Below are 18,339 nucleotides of genomic sequence, written 5' to 3'. Positions count from 1 at the left end.
CTTGTCCTCATGTGTAGGTGGCCCTTGGTGGGGGCAGGGTGGGGACAGGATGGGGGCAGAGTGGGGACATTGTGGGACATGGGGGGTGATGGTGGAACATGATGAGGACAGGATGTTGTCAGAATTTGGAGGTTGAGGTGTTGCAGAGAGCCAAGGATGGGTGTCATGGCATGTGGGTCCCAGGGTTGGGGGTGCAGGGGGAAAAAGGGACCCTCGGGAATGGGGGTCTCAGGGAAGAAGCAGCCCATGGGATGGGATCAAGGCCATGGTGGTGCTGGGCAATGGGAGTGCATGGGGGAGGGTCCCCAGGGAGGAGAGACCAAGGGAATTGGGGTGCCAGGGTTGTGTTACCAAGGGAATGGGAGTTCCAGATGTGGATTACCAAGGGCATGGGTGTACCAGGGATGGGCAGTGGCTGGGTGGGCACAGGGGTCACAGCTCCTCCACGGGGTCTCTCACATTTTGGGCTGGCTCAGATCCCAGCACAGCCCTTACATTGTGCTCATGGCCAGAGGGGCACTCCAGGCTTTTCCTGGGAGGTTCTGGCTCTCTGCCCTACACACCCCTGGGCTTTTTCCCATCCCACCATTTCCTGGTTCAGCCGTCCCAGGGAACACCTGAGCGGGTAACAGGTGGGGAACCCACAAAGGGGAAAATGTGGCTGGGGAGTGGTTGGGGTGCTGTGGGGGATGGGGCTCTCTGGCTCTCTGGCTTTACACCCCCAAGATTTTCACTTTCTCTTTCTTGCAGCAGAAAGAAGAGGCAGTTAATGTTGAGGCCTGGATGTGGATTCTGTCCTGGGGGGCATATGCAGAGGGTCCGGTGCTAAGGAAAAAAGGCTCCTCTGGGCTGGTGATTCCTGGCTCTTTTCCCAGGGGCCTCCTTGTCCTAGGGGTGCCACATCCATGGGGATTCCTTTCCCAGATTTGGTACCTGTGTCCTGGGGGGCCCTGAGCATTCCCACTGTTCTTAGTAGGGTCCTGGCACCTCTGAGGTGTCCAAACTTAAGGGGATGCCTGTTACGACCTTGCCTGGTAATGGGAAATCCCAGGTAGATTTGCCTGAATTCCCTACTTCCCAAATGGTTGAGACAAAATTATACATCCATAGAATAAAGGAAAATCCTTTTCCCTCAGCATTTTTTCCCACTCAAAAATGAACTCAGCAAAATTCAATCTGACAAGGCATAAAATGGTCTGGTTTATAGAAGTCTTTAAATCGTTGCTCTCCCAACAAGTCACTTACAATACAAACACAAATAAATCACAAAGAAAAGAGATATTTTGGTTCCATTAGGAGCCCATTAGTGCATCCCACAGTAGCGTTTGCTTGTGGATAACACAGAGTGTGGAATCTCCCTGAGTGTCTACAACACCCATGGTGAAATAAACGAGCTGGGTGACCTGCTGCTCTATAAGGCCTTTATTTGGGGTCAGCTCTTGGTGGGGAATCCCAAGGGCTGTGTGCATTGCTGCTGTTCCCAAAGGGCGCCATGGAGGAGCAGCAATAGTGCAGCTGTGTCTTGAAAGGCTCACAGGCAGAGCTGGGTCTTTCATCCTCACAGGGCCCTAGGAAGACTAAAGTGGCTCGTTGTATTACGGGGAGGTCATGGTGGTAGGATGCTGTTGAGGTTACAGTGACAGGAGAGAGCAGCTCCCGATGGTGACTTTGCCGTCTCCGTTATTTTCCCGATTGGGGAACATTATTTTCAGTCCTAGATGTTATTTGGGCTTGTTATTTTAGGAGTTTCAGCTCTGATTCTCTGAGTCTTTCTTCATTTGCATGTAATCCACTGACGTCACTCCTCTTCCTCTGTCATAGGCTCCATTTTAGGGAGGCAGCGAGGGCATTAACCCAACCAAAATGGGAAGGGGATATGGGGTAAGACAGTTGGGGGCCAAAAAGAGTGAGGCCAAAAACTTAACATTAACAATTAACATTACAGACAACCAGGAATATTTATAAAAAAACATACAACTCTAACCACTGTAAAACTTCCTCAGGGGAATGTCCCCAGGAATTTTTATTCCTGTAAACCACCTGCTGTGCCCAGGATCCCAAAGCAGTGCCGGAGCCAAGGGCAGTGCATCCCCCATGCCAGGTGTAGTGGGAACAGGATCAGGGATGACAGCAGGGACAGGAGTGGGAGTGGGAATGGGATCGGGGATGATAGCAGGGACAGGAATGGAGGGACTGGGGAAAGCAGTAGTCCCACAGGGACAGGAGCGGGACCGGGAACAGGAACAGAACCCCATCGGAAGGATTTATTCATCACCCATGGGATTGTTCCCTTCCTCTTGGGCAGCAACCCAGCCCTTCCCATAAGGAAGGTTTCATTGAGACATAGTTAGGAACTCTTCCCATTTTTCACATTCCCAACCTGAAACTTGAATTACTTCTCATGGATTCTGCTCCCAAAAGGGCAGAAACTCTGTCCATCCTTGGAGCAGGGCACAGCAATCTGTGGAAATGCCTGTGTGTCCCTCAGGCACTGATTCCCTGGTAAATCCACTGTACCCTGTCCTGAATTCCCCTGCCTGGGCACTACCTGCTCCTGCTGGGACACCCCTGTGCCACAGAGCCACGTGTGGAGCCCCTGCTCCTTATTTCCACACTTTTTTCTCTCTTTTCTGGTGTCCATATCCAGAACCCAAACATTCTATCTAGAACGTTCCAGAGGGCTGCAGGTTTTGTTCAATGAGGAGGGTCCTGGTCAGGTTGTTGAGCAGATCCTTGCGGGATTTGCAGCAGTTCTGGGGCTCTCTCAATGCCTTGGGGACAGGCACCAAATGACCAATTGCTGCATTTCTGGACTGGTTCCCTCACAGCTGCCCCTGCAGGGGCAGTTTCCAGTCAGCCCTGCTCTGAAAACCATCAAAGGCCCTCACAGAGCCACTGCTTGGGCTCACACTGGCTTTTGTGCTTCTTGCAGGGCTGAGAAAACCACAGCCAGGCCTTTTTTGGCCACAGAAAGAATTCTCACCTTTGCAGCAGCTCGAAAGCTGCGAGAATCAAAGCCAAGGGGGCGGGGGAGCCTCAGGTCCTGGCTGCCACCTGGGGCTGGCCAGAGCAGGGCTGGCCAATGTCCATCCCTGGGCACTGGGGCTGGGCCATGGCTGGCCCCACACTTGGATGGCCACTGGCTTCAAGGAGTAGGAGTTTGGGAACTCCCTCCTGCCTGGGGCTCCATTCCCCAGCTGCTCTTGCTGGCTCAGATCCTGCAGGGGAGGAGTAAAATTGGGAAATCTGGAACAGGATTTCTCTACAAATGAAATAAACCCAAAGTGTTCCCACATCTGAGGACAGAAACCTTGTGTGCAATTGATTTCGAGCAGCACAGGGAGGGGGAAGCCCCCCAAGAGCTTCACAAGGTTTTCATGGGGAGGGTCTCATCCATCTCCTGGTTGCCAGCACTGAGGCCCTGCAGGGGTTTTAAGTGTGGGGTTGTGTTTTGGGTGTTTTTGGGATGTCTGTGCCCTCTCTGACTGACACCAGCCCATGTCTGTTCCCCCCAGTCAGCCCTGCTGGGGATTTTCACCCACAGAATGATCTTGGTGGGCTGTGCAATGGGGCCGAGGTGCTGCACCTGTGAGGGTTCCCAAATGGGGATTGAGGCTCTCGGATGGGCGGGGGCAGCCAATGAGGGGGTGTAGAGTGGGTGGGTCACACCCCGAGTTGGGGCACCCCAGAGGTCACAGAGGTCACAGTGCCCCACTGAGGACAGAGGGGGTTGGCAGGGCCCCCTGCCCGGGACAGGGGTCTCCAGGATGTGCCCTGCCCTGGACAGGGACTTTCTCAGAGAATGTGTCCAGGGACCCTGCCCATCCCCCAGGACAGGATCTCCCCCACTGGGATATGTCACCACTGGGACAAAATCCACCCAGAACGTGTCACCCCCAGAACAGGATTCCCTCAGGCAGCACCCCCTGGATGTGTCCCCAGGGCAGAACTCACCCCCTGTGACTCTCAGCACAAACAGCCTCTTCCTTCTGCTGCAGGAGAGAGAAAGTGAAAGTGTTGGGGGAGCACAGCCAAACACCCACATCCCCCACAGCCTCCCCACCCCACCCTGCAGACCCCCCCACCCTCTTTTCTCCCTCTCTGGGGTTCCCTCATGCTGTTCCTTGCCAAGGTGCTCCCCAGGATTTTTGAATCAGGAACTGGGAGTGAGGGGGCATGGCACAAAAGTAAGGAAAACGAGTAAAACAGAAATAAAGAGAGGAAAAAGTCAAGGACGGGGGAGGGCAGAGAAGCAGAATTACCCAGGACCCCCAAGTGATGCTTCCCCAGGAAAGGAGCACCTAAGGGGGACAATGTGAGATCCTGAGTCACCCCAAAATCTGAGCACCAAGGGAAGAAGCTCTGACCCACAGGACTGACAAGCCACTGCCCATCCCTGGCACTCCCCATTCCCCTGGGAACCCAACTATGGGGACCCCCATTCCTTCTGTCCCCTCTTCCCTGTGACCCACATCCAAGGACTGACATTCCCCACGATCTCCTTACCCAAGGACCCTCATCCTGGTAGTTCCAGACCCTTGGACCCCTATTCCCTTGGGGACCATTATTCACCCAGGACCCCCACACCCATGGAACCCCATTCCTGGAATCCAACCCACGAAAAAAATCCCTGGATGCCACGTGGTTCTGGGGCTCTCATCCCTCAGTCTGAATCCACCCAACACATTGGACCCCCAGCCCTGGCACCCCAGTCCCCTGGACACCCATCCCTGGCTCCTTGCCCCGTCTCAGCCTGCAAATTCTGGCAACATCCTGTCCCCACCATGTGCCACCATCACCCCCATGTACCACAATGTCCCCACCCTGCCCCCATCCTCTCCACACCCTGCCCCCACCAAGGGCCACCTACACATGAGGACGAGATGTGACCTCGCTTCCTGTCCCTTCATCCCAAGAGCCGCCAGCCAGGGGACGGGTGGCCCCAGCAGCGAGTGACAGCCAGTGCCCATGGCCGGGGACACCGGGATGGCCGGGAAGGTGGCGCTGCTCCTGTGGGGTGAGTGCCCCGGGCATGGGCCTGACGCCCTGGGGATGGGCCCTGGTGAGGCAGAGAGTGGTGGGGAGGGGGCACAGGGGGGCTGTGGGGTCCCCTGAGATCCCCAAGGCCAGAAGAGGAAGGGCACGGGCATGGACATGAGTGTGATCAGAGCCATGGGGTGATCGTGGGGAGAGGAACAGGGGAATTAGGATGTGGCGTCAGGAACAGGGGGATAGAGATGTGGAGACAAGGATGTGGCAAAAGGTACCTTGGGGCTAGGGCAGCTGTGGGGACAGGGACAGAGAGACAGAGATGCAGGGACAGGGACAAGGGCCACATCCCATGCAGATGGGCCATGGGGAAAGGTGCCATGGGAATGGGATCATGGGCACAGGGCCATGGGGATGTGGCTGTGGGGACAGCACATGGGGTGTCCACAGTGTCCCTATGTCCTGCCTCAGCCCAGGGTGAGTGAGGTGTTCTTGTCCTCAGAACCTCTGTGCTACACCAGTGCTCCCGTGGGGACAGTTTGGGGACAGACGCCACACCAGGTCCCCCAGATACTTCTGTCCCTGCAGGGCCACCCCCACCCAGTCCTGTCCCTTCTCCCTTACAGTCCAGACCCTCGGCCTCACTGGTGAGTCCTCGGGGGATGCCATGTCCCTGCCCTGCTGTCCCCTGCCCCGTGGTGGCCCTGGCAGGCTGGTGTCCCCTGTCACCCACAGGTGCCCAGAGCACCCAGCTCCTGGTGGATCCCCCCTGGACGCCGGCGGTGCTGTGGGACCGGGTGACACTGACCTGCCAAGGCTCAGGGACCGCCGGTGCCACCACCTGGTACAAGGACAAGCAGCGCTGGTGGCAGGAGGGACCCGACAGCTTCACTGTCACTGGGAGTGGCACCTACACATGTTACAGACCCAGAAGTGGGCTCAGCACCTCTGTGAGGATGTTAAATGGTGAGGGTGGTTTGGCACATAACAGGGACCCCGCAGGCTCAGGCTGGACTCAGCTCCATGTGTCACCCCCTGGTGTGACCAGAGCCTGTCCCCTGTTCTGGAGACATCACAGAGCATCCCAGTGCGTGGGGACCTCCGTGCTGGAATTGGGGACCCCTGGTGTGACCCAATGGGGGATCCTGGTGACATCGGCTGTGACAGATCCCTCCTGTCCCCCAGACTGGCTGGTGCTGCAGGTGCCGGCGCGGACGTTGCTGGAGGGGGACATGGTGACACTGCGCTGCCGGGGCTGGCGTAACAATTCAGTCACCTCGGTATCCTTCTACCGCAATGGGAAGAAACTGGGGAGCCTCCACGATGGCACTACACTGTCCCTGTCCCCTCTGCAGCTGCACCACAGTGGCCGCTACCACTGCAGGGGCTGGGTGGAATACTGGGGGTGGGGGTGGGAGGAGTCGGCGAAGGTGCCAGTGACAGTGCACGGTGAGTGCCCCACAGCTGCCCCCCCAAGACCCCCAGAGCCCCTCCCCAGGGACTAGGGGTAACAAATTCACCACCACCCTCTCCTTCCCAGAGCTCTTCCCGGTGCTAATGCTGGAGGGTCCCCCCGAGCTCGTCGAGGGGTCCCCCCTCAATCTCAGCTGCCTCAGCACCCCCAGCCACCTGCGGCCCCCAGCCCCCCTCCTGTACCGCTTCTACCGGGACAGGCAGTTGGCGGGGGGCCCGCAGGGGTCCCCACAGCTCCTGGTGCCCGCCGTGGGGGTCTCCCACTCGGGGAATTACAGCTGCGAGGTGCGCTCCAAGGGAGGGGCCGTGTGGAAGAGCAGCGCCCGGCTCGGCGTCACGGTGCACAGTGAGTGTGGGGATGGGCACGGGGAGCCGCCACAGCACCCCAGCTCTCCTATCCCCTCTGTATCACCACTGCCACTGCTGGCGCAGTGATGGTGACAGTGTGGCCCAGAGCCCCACTTTGCATGTCACTCTCCTAGGTGAGTGGGACCCTCAGGGTGAGGGTGACTCCAACCACATTATCCCCAATTCCACATATTCCCATTCCACCTCACCCCCTCACACCATCCCCAGCCCAGCCCAGCTCACAGCCCTCACCACTGGGTGTCACAGACCAAGGCAACTGGGACCATCTGGCTCCAGGTGTCCCCACCCCAGACATCCAAGCCATGCATCCCTAACCCAACTGTCACATCCCCCACTGCACATCAGGTCACATTCACCTGACTGAGTGTGACCCTCCCACAGCACTGAGACCCTTGGCATTGGGGTGATGCCCCCGTTGATGTGCCTCATGGCATCCATCACATCCCACCCACACCATTCCATGACCCCCACCAGGTGACGACCATCCCCACCCTTGGACACAGCATCCCTCAACCCACCCTTGCCTCACCCTCACCCCATTCTCATCCTCCATCCCTCATCCATATCATGGCTGCATCCCACACCACAAAATGACTCCCAGTAACATGGGGTCACTGTCCTGGGTGAAGGAGTCCCTCTGTCTCCAGGTGCCACCATGCAGACTCCCCTGTCCACCCACAACAGGTAGCAGCCCCTCCCCCCCGGCCTCAGCCCTGTCTGCGTCCCCACAGTGCCCGTGGCCAATGCCACCATCACTCCCAGTCCCCCGGCACTCCAGGTGCGCCCAGGTGACCCCGTGACCCTGCGCTGCTCGGTGCAGGTGGGCTCAGCCCCTGTCACCTTCACCTGGCTGCACAATGGGCACAAAGTGGCCCGGGGTCCCCTCCTGGAGCTTGGGGCCATCGATGTGGGACATTCGGGCACCTACCAGTGCGTGGCCACCAACCAGCTGGGACAGGACGGGCACCGCGTGTTCCGGGCACTCAGCCCAGAGCTGGCCCTGGAGGTGACACCACAGGGAACCACTGGACACCACTGGAACACAGGTGGGGTCACACGGGGTCATTGGGATTGCAGGAGCCCTGCAGTGACAGGTGACCCTGATGTGTCCCTTCTGTCCCCAGAAGTGGCTGCAAGCCTTGGCGGGTCCTTCCTCTTCCTGGTCTTGCTCGTGGGTGGAGCTCTGGGTTGGCACCGGTGGAAAAACATGGGTGGGTGACAATGGGGACAATGGAGGCCGGGGGAGCTGTGGGACTGCAGAAATTTTGGGTTTATGGGGCAGCAGCCATAGCCCTTCATTTGGACTCTTCTGAGTGCTCAGGTCCTTTGCTCAGCATCAGGAAGTATTTGGGGTGGTGTTGGAGGCCTTGCATGGATTTGGGGAATCCTTTCAGTGATCCTGGAGGAATTTGAATGGTCCCTCTCCCTGCCAGGCTTGAGCTTCTGGGGGGCTTGGGTGTTCCAGAGAACTGTGGCACTACAGGGGTTCAGGGGGACACCAGGAGTGCTCAGGGGTCCTGGGGGAAATTGAGGGTGCAGTGAGGTTTCAAGATTCCTGAGTGGTCAGGGCCCTGTGGACCCTACAGTTACCCCTCCCCTCTTTTCTTTGCAGGTGCCAGGAAGCAGCGGGAGAGGTGAGTGGGGGGCTCAAACCACACTCTGGCCTTTGACCCCAACCCCCCAGACTTCCCATTCCCTCCCACACATCCCCTTTATTCTCTCAGGATCCCCCCGCAGCCCCCGGCCCCCCCAGAGGAGGGGGAGGTGCTGTACACCCACGTCGTGAGCACCAAGCAGACAGGGGGTGAGTCTGGGCTGGGACACACACAGAGGGACATGTCACCCATGAGTGTCTCCCCACCCGGATGTCACAGCCAGTGTCTCTCGCAGTGTCCCCCCGTGCCACCACACTCCAGGATCCCCAGGTGACCTACGCAGAACTGCCAGCAACCCATGGGCGACCACAGGAATGTGGGGACATCTATGGGAATGTGATGTGACACTCGGGGCATGGCTGGGCACTGGGGGCACTGGGGGCACTGGGGGTACTGGGAGCACTGGGGGTACTGGGTGACCCCACCAATGGGCAGCCACACTTATGTGGCCACCCACTGCTCCCATGGGTGCCAAACAAACAGGGGTAGATGGGCACAAAAGGGGAGCTCACATGAGAGCCTGCACAGGGCACCCAGAGCCCCCCATGCCCCTTGAACCCCCAAGGGCTTAGCCACTTCCCTCCCACTACAAGCAATGGCTCCCCATTCCACATCCTAGTAGTCCCAGAACCCTTAAACTCTTCCCCATTCCCTCCCCATTGCGCTCCCAGTACCAACCAAGGGCTCCCTATTTCCCCTCCCAGTGCCTCTTCATTCCTCCCAGTACATTCTGGTGGTTCCCATGCTCTCTCTCAGTGGCCCTGTACTCCCAGTGCCTCTGCAATGCTCCTCTCAGCACTCCCAGTAAATCCACGGCTCCTCATCTCTCCTCCCAGTGACAGGGGAATATAGGACTCGTTTCCCTCTTGTTGGCACCAGAATGCAGCTTTTTGGTTCAACTGGTGGAGCTGGTGTTTCTTTGTTCAGTTCTGTTGGACTTTAGGAATGGGATTCTCCAATTTTGGGCTGTCAACACAAACCAGTGCTCAGGATTCCCTTGTCCCTTGTCTCAAACCCCTCCTGTGCCATGTTCCCAACACGATGATATTACAAATGTCCTGGGGGGGTTTTGCAGCCTCCCCCTTTTCCTGTGCAGTCAGGATAAGACCGTGGCACAAAGTGAGATGTCATTGACATGAGAAGTTGGATGTCTCAAGACATTTTGGAAGACCTGTGTGTGACAGGGCTAGGTCAGGCCTTGCTTTTGGTGACACAGGGCCTCATGTGTCAGTCTGTCTTTCAGCCATGGCACACTGGGGACAATGTTACACTCTGCCAAACCCAGCTCCTGAGTGGCTGAGTCACCAGAAGTTCGACCATGGCAGAGGGCCCTTTGTGACCAGATGTATTAAAAGTCAAAGCATGAGTCCAAGTGTCTGACCCTGTCTTCTTTTGGTGTGTTTTCCCTATCCATGCTGGAAAACAGGAGTTAGAAATGGCTTAAAATAGAAATGTCTGCCAAGGATAGCAGGAACATTCCTGGAATAGAAAGTGGACCATCCTCCCCCAATTGTTATAACTATGAAAATTATGGGGCTTTCAGGCAAAAGTGCAAGAAAAGGAGTAAGAGTTCATTACTAGAAAATTTATTAAAAAGAGCAGAACAGAAGAAAACAACACAAGAACAGAAATTTCCAACCAGCTCAGGGCTGTTTCTTCATGTTTGGTGAAATTATGGCCACGGCCAGCAGGGGGCGCTGCAGGGAGCACTCCCGCCCAGCAGGGGGCGCTGCAGGGAGCACTCCCGCCCAGCAGGGGGCGCCCCGGTGCCAGCTCCAACCCCTCAGGGGCCATGGCGGCCTCGGGCGGGAGGGACGAGCCCAAATCGCTCCTTTGGCAAACTCACGCTTTGCACCAATCGGTTCCGGAACCAGCACCGGCAGCACTCAGGCAGAAGAGACGAAGGCAGCAGCTTGGATCCTGGTGCCCGCTGGCAGCAGAGCAGTGTCCCGGCCCAGGCACACACCCTGCGCAACACCCGCCACCGCTCTCCCTGATGGGAACGCAAGGAAGGCAGCACCCAACCCCAGGCAGGTCTCAGGCCCACAGCAGCACCTCTCGTGCCTTTCCACCACAATTCCTGAAAACCCTCAGCCTCTCCCTGCCTTTTCCTCCTTCAGCCCTGGCACAGCACCTCTGGGAATGTTGAATTCCCCTGGCATGTTGAGGAAAGCAGGTGCTCCTTGCTGACACTGCCAGGGCTCCTCAGGGGCTCCAGAGCACGTTTGGAGCTGCTGCTCTTCCTGGGCCACTGCTGGTCCCAACACAGCAGCCACAGGAGGAGGAGGAGGAGAAAGAGGATGAAGAGGAGGAGAGGGAGGAGGAGCAGACCCTTAATGACCTGCTGTAATTAGGGCCTGGGTTCTTGAAGTTCAGCCCTGCTGCTAAACCATGCCTCTGCACAAACATATGTCTCTGCTGCCTCTCCCGGGGATTTTGGGCAGCTGTGGCTGTACTGAAAATATTTTGGGGCTTAGGTGCCCCCAGCTCTGCCCACAAGGAGCTGGTTTGGCTGCCAGGAAGGTTTCCTGAAGCTTTTCCTGGTGCTGGGCATGGTTCAGTGCCTGTGCCTGTGGCCAGTGCTTCACACTGTCTGGCCAGGAAGGCTGAGCTGAAGCAGCTGCTGAGGCGGGAGCGGCTGGAGCAGGTGCCCCACGGGAACAGCACTTGGCCATGCAGATGGAGCAGGAGCACCAGGAACTCCACAGGGTGCCCAGGTGAGGCCCACAGGGCTGGGGGATGGTGGGGCACCCCTTGCCATTGCTGCTCCCCCGAGATTTTGGGACAGAGCAGTGACACCCATCAGGCTCCAAAGCCACTCAGGGCTCAGGCACAGCCTCAGAGGAGGTCCCAGAGCATTGGGGATGATTCGGGTGTTCCTGGGCTTGTTCCTGACAAAGGGCAGCGCTCCGGAGCGCACGGGGCATCCCGAAGGATCAGCCCAGAGTGTTGGAGCCCGAGTGCTGCTGGCAGGGACGGTGTGAGAGAGCCGGGCCCGGCTCAGCCGGCGCTGCCCGGGGAATGTCTCATCCTCCAGCAGCTCCGGAGCCTCTGCCGGGGCCGGCGCTGTCGGGGGCGCGGCCGGAGGGGATGGGGGGCACCGGGTGCGAGGGGCCGGGATGGAGGGACAGGGACCGCCCTGGGAAGGAAAAGGATTTGACAGGAAGATCTCACAGATATGTATGTATAACAGGAAGATCTTTGAACGTAGAGTCTGAAGAACGTATAGAAATGATAGCAAGTTTTGATGCAGAAGAAAAGAATTGCTGAGCCAGTCTGACTGGGTAACTAAGAAGGCAAAGAGCGAGTGGGAAGGGGCTTTTATGACTTAGACCACAGGATAAATCCACCTCAAATAAAAGATGTTTTTACGAAGCAGAAAGATTTTCACAGACAAAAAAAAATGCCATGTTGGAAGTAGAGGTATGATCTCAGAATTTTACACTGCAAGAAAACTGAAAAACAACTTGTAGCATAACCTGTAACATACTAACTTTTTTGTGCTTGGAGAATAGTAACATGAATATGGTAATGTGAGTAGTTATGATAGGCTGTAAGTAATAGTAAAGGTATTGATTGTCATGTTTTAAGATGCTCTGTAATGAAAAGTATATAATGCATTGCAACCTGAAGTAGCAGAAGCTTTCAGATGAACCCACAGCTGGGGATGTAAAGGCCGTGGGCTGGGCTCTTGTCATCCACGACCCAGGAATTGTTGCATCATTTGGATACAATAACCAGCATTTTAAAGAGCCCGACTGGAGTTCCTCATCCCTCATTTCAGGCTCTTACTGGGGCCGCACTGGGGAGTCCCAGGGTGCAGGGGCAGGGGTGGAGAAGAGTCCTGGCTATTCCCCATGCCCTGTGCAAGTGAGGAGAGCAGAGATGGAGCAGCTTTGGGGACACCAGAAATGCAGACAGGGTAATTCCCCACAGACCCACCACGCCCAAGGGCAGACCCCCTGCTCCTTTTTTCCACACTTTTCCCTCTTGTCTGGCAGCCCAAACATTCTCCCCAGGAGATTCCAAAGGGTTGAAGGTTTGAGACAGGAAGGAAGAGGGTCCCGGTCAGGTTGTTGAGCAGATCCTTGTGGGATTTGCAGCAGTTCTGGGGCTCTCTCAGTGCCCTGGGGACAGGCACCAAATGACCAATTGCTGCATTTCTGGACTGGTTCCCTCACAGCTGCCCCTGCAGGGGGGGTTTCCAGTCAGCCCTGCTCTGAAAACCATCAAAGGCCCTCACAGAGCCACTGCTTGGGCTCACACTGGCTTTTGTGCTTCTTGCAGGGCTGAGCAAACCACAGCCAGGCCTTTTTGGCCACAGAAAGAATTCTCACCTTTGCAGCAGCTCGAAAGCTGCGAGAATCAAAGCCAAGGGGGTGGGGGGAGCCTCAGGTCCTGGCTGCCACCTGGGGCTGGCCAGAGCAGGGCTGGCCAATGCCCATCCCTGGGCACTGGGGCTAGGGCCATGGCTGGCCCAACACTTGGATAGGCCACTGGCTTCAAGGAGCAGGAGTTTGGGAGCTCCTTCCAGCCTGGGGCTCCATTCCCAGCTGCTCTTGCTGGCTCAGATCCTGCAGGGGAGGAGCAAGAAATGGAGAGGTCTGGAACAGGATTTCTCTCCAAATCAAATAAACCCAAAGTGTCCCAACCCCTTATGACAGAAACCTCGTGGGGGGATTGTGGGGAGCAGGAGAGGGAGGGGGAAGCTTCCCAAGAGCTTCACAAGTTTTTCATGGGGAGGGTCTCATCCATCTCCTGGTTGCCAGCACTCAGGCCCTGCAGGCGTTTTGGGTGTGGGGTTGAGGTCTGGGTGTTTTTGGGGTGTCTGTGCCCTCCCTGACTGACACCAGCCCATGTCTGTTCCCCCCAGTCAGCCCTGCTGGGGATTTTCACCCACAGAATGATCTTGGTGGGCTGTGCAATGGGGCCGAGGTGCTGCACCTGTGAGGGTTCCCAAATGGGGATTGAGGCTCCCAGATGGGTGGGGGCAGCCAATGAGGGGGTGTAGAGTGGGTGGGTCACACCCCGAGTTGGGGCACCCCAGAGGTCACAGAGGTCACAGTGCCCCACTGAGGACAGAGGGGGTTGGCAGGGCCCCCCTGCCCGGGACAGAGATCTCCGGGATGTGCCCTGGCCTGGACAGGGACTTGCTCAGGGAATGTGTCCAGGGACCCTGCCCAGAACTGCCATCCCCCAGGACAGGATCTCCCCTGCTGGGATGTGTCACACTGGGACAAAATCCACCCAGAACATGTCACCCCCAGGACAGGATCCCCTCAGGCAGGACCCCCTGGATGTGCCCCCAGGACAGAACCCACCCTGTGTGACTCAGCACAAACAGCCTCTGCCTTCTGCTGCAGGAGAGAAAAAGTGAAAGTGTTGGGGGACCTCAGCTGGACATCCCCATCCCCCACAGCCTCCCCACCCCTCCCTGCATACTCCCCACCCCCTTTTCTCCCTCCCTGAGGTCCCCCCACCCATTCCCTGCCCAGGTGTTTCCCAGGATTTACGAGCCAGGAATTGGGAGTGAGGGAGCATGGCACAAAAGTAAGGGAAATAAGGAAAACAGAGAAATAAAGAGAGGAAAAAGTCGAGGGCAGGGGAGGGAACAGAAACGGAGCTACCCAGGCTCTCCATGTGATGCCTGCCCAGGAAATGTGCACCCCAGGGGGGCAGCGTTGGGCCCTGAGTCACCCCAAAATATGAAGCACCCAAGGAAGGAGCTGTGACCTTTCGACCTGCCCAGCTACTGCTCATGCCTGACACTGCCCATTCCCCTGGAAATGCAACCATGGGAACCCCATTCCTTCTATCCCCCATTCCCTGGGATCCCAATCCCAGGACTGCTATTCCCTAGTATCTCCATTTCTAAGGACCCCCATCCTGGTAGTTCCAGCTCCTGGCACCCCCTTTACCTAAGGACCATGATTCCAAAAGGACACCCATTCCCCTGGCATCCGCACCCCTGGGATCCATCCCATGATCACAAATCCCTGGAGACCACACTGTTCTGGAACCCTCATCCCTGAGTGTGAATCCACCCAACCCGTGGGACCCTCATTCCTAAGGGACCCCATCCTCGGCACCCCAGTGCCCTGGGCACCCATCCTTGGCTCCTTGCCCCGCCTCAGCCTCCAAATTCTGACAATATCCTGTCCTCACCATGTCCCACCATCAACACCATGTCCCACAAGGTCCCCACCCTGCCCCCATCCTGTCCCCACCCTGTCCCCACCAAGAGCCACCTACACATGAGGATGAGAGGTGACCTCGCTTCCTGTCCCTTCATCCCAAGAGCCGCCAGCCAGGGGACGGGTGGCCCCAGCAGCGAGTGACAGCCAGTGCCCATGGCCGGGGACACCGGGATGGCCGGGAAGGTGGCGCTGCTCCTGTGGGGTGAGTGCCCCGGGCACGGGCCTGACGCCCTGGGGATGGGCTCTGGTGAGGCAGAGAGTGGTGGGGAGGGGGCACAGGGCGGCTAGGGGGTCCCCTGAGGTCCTTAAGGTCAGCAGAGGTAGTGGGGGACAGAGGCAGTGGCCTCTCAGTCTGACCAGGGTTTTGGGGTGGCCCTAGGAACAGGAACAATGGAACTGGAATGTGGGAGAGAGATGTGGAGACAGGGATGGGGGACAGGGATTCGGGGACAGGGATGTGGGGTTTGGCTGCATGGACCTGGGGCAGCTCTGGGGAAAGGGACAGAGGGGATGCACCATGGGGAGGTGCCCACAGGGCTGGTGAGTGTGACCTGTGCCAGCCTGAGATGGCCACACTGACCCCATTCCAGAGGCACCCGTGCCACCCAGATGCGTGAAACAGAGCTCTACCCTGGTAGCCTCTGCAGACCTGTTGGGGACCAAGCACTTTACTACAAGAAGGGTGTCCTCAAAGGGATATTTTGAGGACAGCCCCACCCTGATCCTGGGTGCCACTGTCCCCACGGTGCCACCCCCACCCAGCCCTGTCCCTTCTCCCAGCCCAGATCCTCGGCCTCGTTGGTGAGTCCTCAGGGGATGCCATGTCCCTGCCCTGCAGTCTCCAGCCCCTTGGTGGCCCTGGCAGGCTGGTGTCACCTGTCACCAGCAGGTGCCCAGAGCACCCAGCTCCTGGTGGAGCCGCCCTGGACGCCGGCGGTGCTGTGGGACCGGGTGACACTGACCTGCCAGGGCTCGGGGACCAACGGTGCCACCACCTGGTACAAGGACGGGCGGCTCTGGGGGAAGGAGGGACCCAACAGCTTCACTGTCACCGAGAGTGGCAGCTACATGTGTGTCAGACCCGACAGTGGACACAGCCCCCCCGTGATGGTGTCAAATGGTGAGGGGGAATGTGAAATGCTCAGGGTGGTTGGCTGATAGGTCTGGGTGGGCTCCACTCCTTGGGTGGCCTCACAGCCCTCGTGTGGTCAGAGCCTGTCCCCTGCATACAGGGAGATCCCAGTGCATTCCAGTGTGGTGGGATCCCCGTGAGGACAGCTGTGTCACGGGGCTGCTCCTGCACAGTGGACACTCCTGCCAGATGTCCCTGGTGCCATGGGCACCCACTTTGGACCTGTCTCGGGCTCCTCAGTGTGACGGGACCCTCCTGTCCCACAGAGCCGCTGGTGCTGCAGGTGCCAGCACGGGCACTGCTGGAGGGGGACACGGGAGCACTGCGATGCCAGGGCTGGCAGGACAGCCCTGTCACCAGGGTGCGATTTTATAAGGACGAGAAGGAATTCGTGGGGTCCCTCAGGGGCCACCAAGCTCTCCCTGCCCCCCCTGGAGCTGCACAACAGTGGCCGCTACCGCTGCAGGGGCTGGGTGGCCTCAGGAATGTCACAGTCAGCACCGGTGACAGTGACAGTGCACGGTGAGCACCCCCACGGCTGGAACCCCAATATCCTGACACCCCCAAAGCCACTTCTCAGTGGACTCAGAGTCACAGTCCTAACCCCCATTCCTTCCCAGAGCTCTTCCCGGTGCCAGTGTTGGAGGTTCCTCCCTGAGCTCCCCGATGGGTCTCCCCTCAATCTCAGCTGCCTCAGCACCCCCAGCCCCCTGCGGCCCCCAGCCCCCCTCCTGTACCGCTTCTACGGGGACGAGCAGTTGGTGGGGGGCCCGCAGGGGTCCCCGCAGCTCCTGGTGCCCGCCGTGGGGGTCTCCCACTCGGGGAATTACAGCTGCGAGGTGCGCTCCGAGGGGGGGCCGTGCGGAAGAGCAGCGCCCGGCTCGGCGTCACGGTGCGCAGTGAGTGTGGGGATGGGCACGGGGAGCCCCCACAGCCCCCCCAGCTCTCCCATCCCTGCTCAACCCTCTGTGTGCCGCCCTGCCTTCCCAGCTCTCTCCCTGGGTCCCTGCATCGCCTCTCCTCGTGTCTGCATCCCTTACCAGGTCCCCTCAGTCCCTTCCTGAGTGCAACTGTGCTAATCTGAGGTCCCTGCATTGTCAATAGGTCACCATCCCTGTCAGGGCACCCAAAATCTTCCCTTCAACCCTTTCCTGGTGTACCCTCTCTGAATATGCCATCTGTTCCTGGGGTCACTTCCACTCCATTCCAAGCGTCCCCACCGTCTTCTTCCTCACTGGGATCCCCCCAATCCTCTCTGATCCTCCCCCTCTCTGATTCCCTCACTGCTCCCTGGTGTCCCCCACTCCTCCCATGTCCCCAGTCCCGCCTGTGTCACTCCGCAGGGGTCTTGCACTTGGGCGTGTGTCCCTGTCGCTGCAGCCCCCCCCCCGGGGACAGGTAGCACTAGGGGATCACCTGGTGCTGAGTTGAACGGTGGCCGTGGGGACAAGTCCCCTTCTGTCCTTCTCCTAGCACCAGGTGGGCTCGGGGACAAGACTGGGCACCACCCCTCGCTTGGAGCTGTGGCACCAAAATAGGGCTTTTTTTATGCCTGTTGACACCGTGGCTGACAGTGTCCCCCTGAATGTCACCATCTGGGGTGAGAGGGACCCTCGGGCTATGAGTGACTCCACCCACAGCATCCCCTTCCCACCCATCCCAACCTTATCCCCCACTCCAGCCCCTTCTCCCTAGTGGATGCCAGCACCTCCCAATGACCTCAGCCCTGTCTGTGTCCCCGCAGTGCCCGTGGCCAATGCCACCATCACCCCCGGTCCCCCGGCACTCCAGGTGTGCCCAGGTGACCCCGTGACCCTGCGCTGCTCAGTGCAGGTGGGCTCAGCCCCTGTCACCTTCACCTGGCTGCACAATGGGCACGAGGTGGCCCGGGGTCCCCTCCTGGAGCTTGGGGCCGTCGATGTGGGACATTCGGGCACCTACCAGTGCGTGGCCACCAACCAGCTGGGACAGGACGGGCACCGCGTGTTCCGGGCACTCAGCCCAGAGCTGGCCCTGGAGGTGACACCACAGGGAACCACTGGACTCACAGGTGACGTCACACGGAATCACTGGAGTGTTCAGGACTCCCGGGGTTCAGGGTGACCCCGTTGTGTCCCTCTGTGTCCCCAGCAGTGGCTGTGAATGTCGGCAGGACCCTCCTGTACCTGCTCCTGCTCCTGGCTGTCATCGGGGGCTGTCACTGGTGGCACCGCCGGGGTGGGTGACCCACACAGAGCTGCCAGGACCCCACGGGCAACTAAAGGACACCAGTGACACCTATGAGAGCGTGCTGTGACACTGGGGACACTGGGAGTCTGTTGGTGAAGGAAGAGCAAAGACTATGGAATGCCTAGCAAGCAGTTCTGAAACAATAGATGATATAGAGATGTTTGCAGTATTTGACATAGATGCTGAAAATAGTTAAGGTTTGAGACCTCTTCCTTTGTTTCGATATAACCAAATACCACACATGCCAAAGAAGCAGCAGATATCCAGTCTCAAGCCTGGCAGGAAAGATCTCAAG

The 18,339-nt window shown here is 58.4% G+C and overlaps 2 protein-coding genes across 2 annotated transcripts; both read left to right on the top strand.

Annotated features, from left to right (window-relative positions):
- Nucleotides 1-4,929: 4,929 nt before the first annotated feature.
- On the top strand, nucleotides 4,930-7,519 carry LOC306815291 (low affinity immunoglobulin gamma Fc region receptor III-like; the record flags this gene model as incomplete). Its single annotated transcript, XM_079331880.1, has 5 exons — nucleotides 4,930-5,017; nucleotides 5,616-5,636; nucleotides 5,725-5,955; nucleotides 6,175-6,438; nucleotides 7,479-7,519. Exons 1-5 carry the CDS (start codon nucleotides 4,969-4,971, stop codon nucleotides 7,517-7,519), a joined length of 606 nt encoding a protein of 201 aa, XP_079188006.1. The 5' UTR covers nucleotides 4,930-4,968.
- Nucleotides 7,520-16,587: 9,068 nt separating this feature from the next.
- LOC306815284 (B-cell receptor CD22-like) lies at nucleotides 16,588-17,918 on the top strand (the record flags this gene model as incomplete). Its single annotated transcript, XM_079331870.1, has 2 exons — nucleotides 16,588-16,714; nucleotides 17,560-17,918. Coding segments are annotated over exons 1-2 (360 nt in total). The 5' UTR covers nucleotides 16,588-16,713.
- Nucleotides 17,919-18,339: the final 421 nt, after the last annotated feature.

Source organism: Erithacus rubecula (assembly GCF_903797595.1).
Source record: "Erithacus rubecula genome assembly, contig: scaffold_113_arrow_ctg1, whole genome shotgun sequence".
In the NCBI taxonomy this organism is placed as follows: domain Eukaryota; kingdom Metazoa; phylum Chordata; class Aves; order Passeriformes; family Muscicapidae; genus Erithacus; species Erithacus rubecula.
Note: the sequence above shows the minus strand (reverse complement) of the source record. Positions and strands in the feature narration are given on the sequence as shown.